This window comes from Enhydra lutris, unplaced genomic scaffold (genome assembly GCF_002288905.1).
Source record: "Enhydra lutris kenyoni isolate GAN:26980312 unplaced genomic scaffold, ASM228890v2 scaffoldscaffold16, whole genome shotgun sequence".
NCBI lineage: Eukaryota > Metazoa > Chordata > Mammalia > Carnivora > Mustelidae > Enhydra > Enhydra lutris.
The window spans coordinates 17,825,771-17,835,795 of NW_019154100.1; the positions used below are offsets into that span (position 1 = coordinate 17,825,771).

The window sequence follows — 10,025 nt, forward strand, 5'->3', positions numbered from 1 at the left end:
ATTCTAAAACTCACATTTGTGTAATGTACGAAGTAGAACAAATAGCATGTATTTCCATTTCTCTTGTAGCATTTACATGAATGATATTTGAAATTCTGTAACCCATGTTTAAGAGCAAAAATGGGAGACAGGACACCAGTCAATTACTTTATGCATTTTCTCAGTGGATCATTCCTCTCAATTGATTTTTATTTCTGGGATATAAAACCACTTCAACAATCATTCTCAGATGATCCCTCCTTCTGTGATAACTTGGAAGACTTCTACCTACCCAACTCTACCAGACCCAAACACATTTCAGAAGTACTAAAAGAGTGTGCATTTGATTTTTCTGAGACATTTTTAAATGCTCTATTCCAACACCAGCATTTTTTTCATGCAAGTAGCCTGACCCCTATCTAACAGCTACATTTAATTCTAGATTTCAAGTTCAAATTTGGACCCAAGAAACCAACTCATTCAATTAAATCAACATTTACTGAATGCAGGGTACTAGGCCCAGGCAGAAAACAGTGATGAACCAGAGAGAATCCTGCCTCCAAAACGTCCCAAGCTAGAGGGGAACAAGACTCACATTAATAAGATCATAACATAGCCTATGTAAGAGGTTCCAATAGAAGTAGGGGAGCCATCAATTAAACAACAATAACACCTTGAAGATTGGAAAAAACTTGCCACATAGTGGCTCCACTTACCCATTTTCTGCTAGAGGGAGGAGTTTTCAGCTACTGAACCAACATGCACTTATTCTTCACAATAAGATCAGTCAAGAGTTCCATTTTTCTGCACACGTGGAATCTGGGTCTCCTTCATATTGCTACCTCCACCTGCATTCCAGGACCGGGTCTAGGAGGAGGCAAGTAAGACACTAGTCTTAGTACAAAAATTACAAAAATGTAAGGCATCCAAACTCAGCAATCAAAACAAGTGCTGATGATATCTATATATATATATATAATTCAAAATTAATGCAACAGCATTCATGATGAACAGAATGTCAAAATTTTAAATAAGGGAGGATGAGCAATACTGATTCTTTTTCTTCTTTGCTTCAAGCCCCACTAGGATTCTGTAGGGCATTCCTGCACCCCACCCTCATGTAGCCAGTGGTACATCTACTCTTCAGAAAGCTAAGCTTTCTAGTATTTAGAGCTCAGATCAATGAAATTATTATTAGTGGGTGATTGCCACTGGAGTGCTCTGACATAGCGGACCACCCGATCTCTGGCATGGGCGGCAAGCTGCACAGCACGCTGGATAAATGCGAGTATGTTCAAGGTACAACGTGGTGGGCGCTACAGGGTCACACGTGAAAACGTCATAGAAGGGACTGGCTTCAAATCTTCCCTAGTTTGGATTGGCTTTTAGTCGCCCAGATTGCGGTAACTGTTGGTAACGGAACAATGAGCCGTGGAGCTAGGTTGGATGGATAGTAGGTGCTGCTGGCCTCCCTTAATGCCCTGATGGCCTGGGACCCGAACCATCTGCCCCATGTCTCCCTACACTCTACGAGCTTAGTCAGGGCTCCGGAAGTTGCCCTCGAGATCAGCCGCAGGGTAAGCGGCACCCCCTTCTCCAGGCCACGAGCCCCTCAGGTCCCTGCACCAAAGCCCCAGCCAGCGGTCTGCCGGAGCGGGTGGAACAATGGCAGACCCCAGGCCCTCCACTGGGGCTGGAGGTCTGTAATCTCCAGGGTAGGGTTTGGGGATGCCTCTGATCCCCACTGGCGGGTTTACATGAACCTTTCTTGGCTTACCGTCTGCCGCCTATGTAACATTGGCAGTTTAGAGATTAGATAACAAAACCATCAATTTGGAATCTTGACTCTCCCACAAATATAAATAACCCAGAAATGCCCTCCCCCTAAAGAGGGCATTTCTGGGTTATTTATATAAAGTGCAAATGGACACATGGAGGAGGAAGGTTTCTTTGATGGACAGTACAAGCAGAGTTGTGGGCAGTTAAGATTAAAGAAAGCTTGAGTGGGAAAACTTGTCAGAATTGTTGGCCATAGGAGCTCCCAAGTGCTGAAGAGTTCTAGGACGCTCTGGGGAGGCTTGGGGCTGCCATGTAAATCAAGGCTGGGGCTTCTGTAAGGATTTGAAAGCTACGCACACTAAGTCCTAACAAAGCTGCGGTGCGTGTGGGTTGCATGTAGCTATGGGAATTTATCGCTGCAGTACCTAAGTCAGCAAAGAGAATGTTTTCGTCTATAGATTTTAACACAGACTTCATTCTTCTGGGATTTCATAATCCCACCATTTTCAAACATTTTTTCCCTGTTTTATCTAGATCCTCAGGCAAGGGTCTGGGGAGGAAACTGCTGTTATCCTCCTTGTGCTGGAACTCCCCATACCCTAATTCCATGTTGCATTGTTTTTATTTCCCTGTTTGGTTAATGAGTTAATTTGAAATCTGATTCAGATTTTGAGTTAATTTGAAATCTGATCTGAATCAGACAACTGTTGTCCGAATTCAGTACCTCTGCTGAGTAATATCCTCTACTACCCGACACATCACTGCAGATTCAAATTCTACCTTCTTGAAATTTGCTATCTCAGCTCCCACTGTGCTCTTGTTTCTCCAACTTCGCAACTTTCCCTCCAAACCCTCTTCCTTCTGCTTTCTGCTTTTGCAGCTTCATTCCCTCTTCTTCTCTCTCAATGTGGCTCCTTCCCAATGATTGAACCAGGATCCCACTTGCTCTTGTGCACTGATCAGGCTATCATCCCCAGCCTGATATCTCTGCTGAGCTCCTCTCTTCCACCGGCAGCTTGCTGCTGGATGCCTTGACCTGTGTGTCTCACCAGCACCCCAATTTCAGTGTTTCCAGCTGAGTTCATCTTCCCTTCCAAGCCACCTTCTCATCATCATCGCATGAACACATTCATTAGCATCACCACTTGTGACTTTGCTAGCCCTTATTCTGTTTCATTATTTGCCAGTTTCCATCAATTCTCTCACACGCCCTCTGTCATGCCTGCTCACTCACTGCTCCTTCCCACTTGCCACTCTCCTGGCACCTTGCCTTGATTCGCCAGAGGCAGCCTTGCTTCCTGTCTGTTCTCTCGGCCCATCACACACACTGTGCTCCCAGAGTCATCTTTCTGAGGCCTTGCTTCATCAAAAGATCGAGGCGACCCAAGTGTCCACAGACACATAAACGGAAAAACAAAATATAGTATACACCTACAATAAAACATGATTCTGCCTTAGAAAAGAAGGAAAGGCTGACACACACTACGACTTGGATGAACACTGAAGACGTTAGGCAGAGCAAAATAAGCCCATCACAAAAGGACAAATATTGTCTGATTGCACTTAGATGAGGCACCTGGAGTTGTCGAATTTACAGAGAGAGAAAATAGCAGGGTGGCTCCCAGGGGTTGAGGGAAGGGGAAAATTGGCAGTTAGTGTTGAAGGCATACAGTTTCATTTGGGGAAGACGAGAAACTTCTGGAAACGAATGGTGGCCATGGTTCCACAGAACTATACAGAGTAAACAGTAAATTCTGTAGTCTATATATTTTACCACAATAAAAAAAAAATAGTTCAGGGAAAGAATGCTTGGTGTGCTTCTTTAGATGAAAGGAATATGCTCCTGGTGAAGTTGTGTGTTGATTGGGAACTGGAAAGGCTCCACCACGGATTCACTGAAACTTGAAACTTCTTGGCACAGATTTATGTTCTTTGGCGCTTTGACATTAATGCTTGTTGTTAGATTCATATGAAACTTTTGGTTGGAAAGAAACATACCAGGATAAAAAGCTGGATAAATAAATAATTTATTATAGCAGTGATTTAGATATTATGTTGATAGTTTCAATTTCTTTTTTCATCTCTTAATTTTCAAAATTTGACTTAAATCCTTAAATATTCATTCCATGGCTAAAATTTTCAAAATTTGTGTTAACTTCCCACGACTAAATTAATAGGTGCTTATTTTAAAATATTCAAATGTTACTTTTATTTTTATTTTTGTCAAATAATTATTTTTAAATGCATTGCTCAGAACGTGAAACTACTGCATGATCTCAAGTGATAATTTTCTTAACAATTTGGAGTGTGTGCATTTGTGTGCATATAAATGTCATTGGTGGGGCACCTGGGAGGCACAGCTGGTTAAGCTACCAGCTCTAGTTGTGATCTCAGGGTTGTGAGATACAGCCCCACATTGAGGTCCATACGGGGCTCCATAGTCAGCACGGAGTCTGAGTCTCCCTCTCCCTCTCCCTCTCCCTCTGCCCCTCCCACTTGCCCTCTATCTCTCTCTCCCTTTAAAATACATAAATAGATAAAAATAAGTGTCATTGGTAACAAAAATAGTGTTGACATATAACTCCAATGGCATTTTTACTTTTGGATGTGTAGTTATCTATTTCTGCATGTATTTAAGTTACTACACAGGATTCTATTGTGAAGTTAGAATTCCCTTTAATGTGGGAATTCTATATTCCCATTAATGTGAGGCATATTTCACAAATGTATCAAATCATGTATATGTGTGCACTCGAGTCCTGCTATATTTTTGAGTGCCGGATGTAGAATGGCAGGATTGAGTTAAAAGCACATTTATAACTTTAATAGAGCATTGCAAAGTTTTGTGGGTTTTTTTTAAGATTTTATTTATTTATTTGACAGAGAGAGATCACAAGTAGGCAGAGAGGCAGGCAGAGAGAGAGAGAGGAGGAAGCAGGCTCCCCGCTGAGCAGAAAGCCCAATGTAGGGCTTGATCCTAGGACCCTGGGATCATGACCTGAGCTGAAGGCAGAGCCTTTAACCCACTGAGCCACCCAGGTACCCCGGGCATTGCAAAGTTTTAATTCTACTTTGACACAGTTGCGATTGACTATGTATAGTAGAAGCTGCTAGTTTAGATGTTTAAGTTAAAACATCCAGACCCAGATGCAGAGGACTCCTCCAATGGGTTTTTTCCTAAGCCCTAAAATCAGCTTGCCTTTTATAGAGTCACGAAATACCCTGATAGAAATGCCTCTATGTGAGCCAACGAATTCTCTAAGCCCCAAGATTCAGCTTGTGTGACAAGGTAACATAGAAGTTTGAGATAAAAATTAGCAGTGACACTCAATCCCTGATATATCTATCTTCTTCACTTCTTTTGATATGTGTTCATCCCATTAAATATAACTTTTTTTTAAAAGTCTTCTACTAAATAACAAAACTCCTGTCAAAATTTCATTAATCACTTAGTGACATCACAACCTCACCACCCACAACAAATGCCAACCGAACTTTGGTCACTGTTTTGACTGTGATAATTACAGTGTTTGTCAGATTCCAGTAGTGCAACAATTATACTTTCCACTTCTGTTGTGTCTTGTTAGCTTTACTCCTTCATGGCAAATTATAGATAGGCTTTACTTTTTCCATATCATTTAAGGCCATGTGGCTTGTAAATGTTATTTTGTAATCTAGCAAAACCTCTTAAGAAGAAAAAGCAAAGCGCTTAAATTGCTGTTTTTGGATTTGTATTTTCAAAACAAAGCCTATGGGACTAAAAACTACTTATTCTCCAGCAAAAATGTTAGTAACTGGTGAAAAATGAAGACATGGTTCCTTTGCAAAGAAAGGAAATGATATTTATTCACTCATGCATTCCTCTGACGTTTATTGAGAACTCACAGTGTCAAGCACCTGTACGATAATGTGCATTGTATCGCACTCCACCTGCAATCATAACACCAAATATCTTCTGTAAATATGAGTTCTTCATGTTTGAAAGAACATTTAAGAATATTTAAAGACCAAATCACTCTGCCTCATAGAGAACCGAAAACTTGTTTTTGGTGCTCATGCACACGTACACATTTTTTTCTCTTTGATTAAAAATTATTTACACATCTGTGCCCAGGATTAAGGATAATGAAATTCAACCACAAAAATGATTAAATAGTATATAATTGTAGTGTTGGAATTTATCAGTTTAGAGTGGTTGCCTCCGTATTCACCTTTCGTTTGATCTTCTTGTAGACGTTATTGTTATTGACTGCAAATGTCTCTGTATTTTTGCTCAGTGGAATGTGGCTTGACAGATTAATTATATGTTATCAGGCAGTTGAAGATCAACTAAAGATATGTGGCTTCAAGAGGGATGCTGATGTCTTTGAGCTGTTCCTTTCTCAAAAGTGAGTGTACTTTATATAAGAAATAGAAGAGCATCATATTATAATGTTTCACAGATTCAGATTTTTTTCAAAGATTTTATATATTTATTTGTCAGAGAAAAAGGGAGAAATAGAGAGCAAGCATAAGAAGGGGGAGCAGAAGGCAGAGGGAGAAACAGGCTCCCCGCTGAGCAAGGAGCCTGATGCGGGACTCAATCCTAGGACCCTGGGATCATGACCTGAGCTGAAAGCAGATATGTAACTGACTGAGTCACCCAGGTGTCCCAGATTCAAATGTTGTTTTCCATTGTTTTCCCCAAGAACTGGATTGGCAAGTATTATGCTCTAATTACTTTACCATTCTATTCATTGGTGTCCACAGTCTCTATTAGAGAGGCAAGATGGAAATGGATGAAAACAAAGATTATGGAACCATGCTGAGTTTGAAGCCCAGCTCTGTCCCTTCCAGCTGTGTGATCTTGGGCATGTCAACAACCTCCCTGTTAGGATTGTCAAGTTTAGTAAATAAAAATACAGTAAGTCCAGTTACATGTGAATTCAATGGAAACAAATGAATATAATTTTTCTTTAGTATTAAGTTTGTCCCATACTTCCTTGGGTTTCTCTGAAATTCACAAGTAAATGGGTCTTGTATTTCATCTGGCAAGACTCCTTCCTGAATATAACAATGCCATCCTTTTCACAGGAATGTTAGGTAAACATTGGGTGAGTTAGTAGAAAGTAGAAGAGGGTCTGGTACATAGCAAGCACTCAGTGAGCACTGATAGAGTTAACAGAATTACTATTACTAGAAAATAATGGCTCATCATACCCCTATATTATAATAATAACCCTATGATACTAGACCCCTAACCAATAATCCCTGTACTAATTTCACTGGTAAGTAGGAAACCTTCTTTATGTAACAACCCCTCCAATTCCCTAAGGTGGCAGCCAGCAAAGTGGGCTCTTCTTCTGCAGAGTATTCAGAGTGCCTGAGAGAGAACCCAGGGGTAAGAGGAAGAGGAAGTTACAAGTTAGGTGGGACTCTGACACCACAGGTTTTGCTTGCCAACAAGTGACATCTGTGCAACTAGACATTGCATTTAACAACAATGATCCTATTCCTACTCTTCTTCCGCCCCCCCTTCATGCTTTTTAATCTCTATGAACTCCATGTATGATATTAAAATCAGTTTGTCATATTTCTATTCATGTAATCTCTGGAACTCAGCTACTCTTTTTTTTTTTTTTTAACTCAGCTACTTTCCAAAGAAGATGTCACTGAATTTAATCACTTTATCTTTGGTTACTTGAGGAAATCCTTTATGAATAAATGTATTTCTTTTGTTATGTGTATATATATTTTCAGGTTATAAGTGCAGAGAAAAATATTTATCTTGGTAACAGTCCAAGGGGAAAAATAGCTGGCCAATTCAAGATTTTTAAAAATACATATTTTAGAAGGGAACAGTATGATAGATAATTCTGACACACTTAAAGTTACTCTTGGACTCTTTCTACAGATCAGTTAGTTTTATAAAAACAATACATATTTTATGTGGTCAAAAGATTGCAACTCTAAACCTTTCATGATTTTAACAACAGTACACTGTAAGGGTAAGTAAAGAACAGTAAGAAAAGCTTTAAAACTAGAGAAAAAAAATAGAAAGATTGGTCCTCTGACAGTGGGCAATTAGTGGTCTTCTCTAGTGAAGGAAACACATTTTATATCCCCCAAATACTAAGTAACCATGCAATCCAGCTGGTACAAAAAAAAAAAAAAAAAAAGTTTATCAGTCCAGACACCAATACAGTGGGTAAACTAGGTTATTTGCCTGAGTCTCTATTGCCTTGGATTTGTGTTGGGGGGGTGGGGTGCCTTACCTTACCTTACCTTACCCTTGTCTTGAGTAATCATGGAGAACAATACAACAGCAGTGCTGATATATTAATCTCAGCACGAATCATTGCCATCATTAGAATTTCCTCTCTTTGTCTTCCATTGGCGTCACCTTGAAATGCAACAGCCCATTATTGATTTTGAACAGGTTTAAGTGAAGAACTAACACTTTATTTTTTGTTTTTTGTCTGTACATCTTTTTGCTTTATTAACATATAATGTATTATTTCCTTCAGGGGTACAGGTCTGTGAATCATCAGTCTTACACAATTCACAGCACTCATACCCTCCCCAATGTCCATAACCCAACCACCTTATCCCTCTCCCCACAACCCCCAGCAGTCCTCAGTTTGTTTCCTGAGATTAAGGATATCGTGAATGAAAGAGGAAAGATCATAACCAACACCAAAGAAATAAAAACATCTTAAGAATTATAAGCAACAATACACCAGCAAATTTGACAATCTAGAAGATATGGGTGCATTCTTAGAGACCTATAAACTACCAAAACAGAACCAGGAAGAAATAGAAAACCTGAACAGCCCCATAACCAGTAAGTAGATTAAAGCATTTTCCCAGGAGAATTCTACCAAACATTTAGAGAAGAATTAATACCTATTCTCCTGAAACTGTTCCAAAAAATAGAAATGGAAGGAAAACTTCCAAGCTCATTTTATGAGGCCAGCATTACCTTGATCCCAAAACCAGACAAAGACCCCATCAAAAAGGAGAATTACAGACCAACATCCTTGATGAACATGGATGCAAAAGTTATCACCAAAAAACTAGCCAATAGGCTACAACAGTACATTAAAATGATTATTTTGGGGGCGCCTGGGTGGCTCAGTGGGTTAAAGCCTCTGCCTTCAGCTCAGGTCATGATCCCACAGTCCTAGGATCGAGCCCCACATGGGGCTCTCTGCTCAGCGGGGAGCCTGCTTCCCACCTCCACCTGCCTGCCTTTCTGCCTACTTGTGATCTCTGTCTGTCAAATAAATAAAATCTTTAAAAAAATAAATAAATAAATAAAATAAAATGATTATTTTCCATGACCAAGTGGGATCTGTTCCTGGGCTGCAAATTAATCAATGTGATACAATACATTAATAAAAGAAAGAACAAGAACCATATGATACTCTCAATAGATGCTGAAAAAGTATTTGACAAAGTACAGCATCCCTTCCTGATCAAAACTCTTCAAAGTGTAGGGATAGAGGGTACATCAAAGCCATCTTTGAAAAGCCCATAGTGAATATCATTCTCAATTGGGGAAAACTGAGAGCTTTTCCCCTAAGATTAGGAACATGGCAGGGCTGTCCACTGTCACCACTGCTATTCAACATAGTACTAGAAGTCCTAGCCTCAGCAATCAGACAACAAAAAGAAATTAAAGGCATCTGAATCGGCAAAGAAGAAGTCAAACTCTCACTCTTTGCAGATGATATGATACTTTATGTGGAAAACCCAGAAGGCTCCACTCCAAAACTGCTAGAACTTATACAGGAATTCAGTAAAGTGTCAGGATATAAAATCAGTGCATAGAAATCAGTTGCATTTCTCTACACCAACAGCAAGACAGAAGAAAGAGAAATTAAGGAGTCAATCCCATTTACAATTGCACCCAAAACCATAAGATACCTAGGAATAAACCTAACCAAAGAGGCACAGAATCTGTACTCAGAAAACTATAAATTACTCATGAAATAAATTGAGGAAGACACAAAGAAATGGAAAAATGTTCCATGCTCCTGGATTGGAAGAACAAATATTGTGAAAATGTCTATGCTACCTAAAGCAACCTACATGTTTAACACTGTCCCTATCAAAATACTATAAATTTTTTCAAAGAAATGGAACAAATCATTCTAAAATTTATATGGAACCAGAAAAGACCCCAAATCACCAGAGGCTATTGGCAGCAACTGGGTCCTTTCTCTTTTCTTTTTTTTTTTTTTTAATTTTATTTTTTATAAACATATAATATATTTTTATCCCCT

General features: G+C 39.5%; 1 protein-coding gene across 1 annotated transcript in view; it reads left to right on the plus strand.

The window, feature by feature from the left end:
* The first annotated feature begins 1,463 nt into the window (after positions 1-1,463).
* LOC111147454 (leucine rich repeat containing 72) overlaps positions 1,464-10,025 on the plus strand; it is a 47,615-nt gene continuing 39,053 nt past the window's right edge. Inside the window, exons 1-2 of the mRNA XM_022503465.1 lie at positions 1,464-1,556; positions 6,073-6,146. Coding sequence (XP_022359173.1) covers positions 1,464-1,556; positions 6,073-6,146 — 167 coding nt within the window. The remainder of the gene's footprint in view (positions 1,557-6,072; positions 6,147-10,025) is intronic.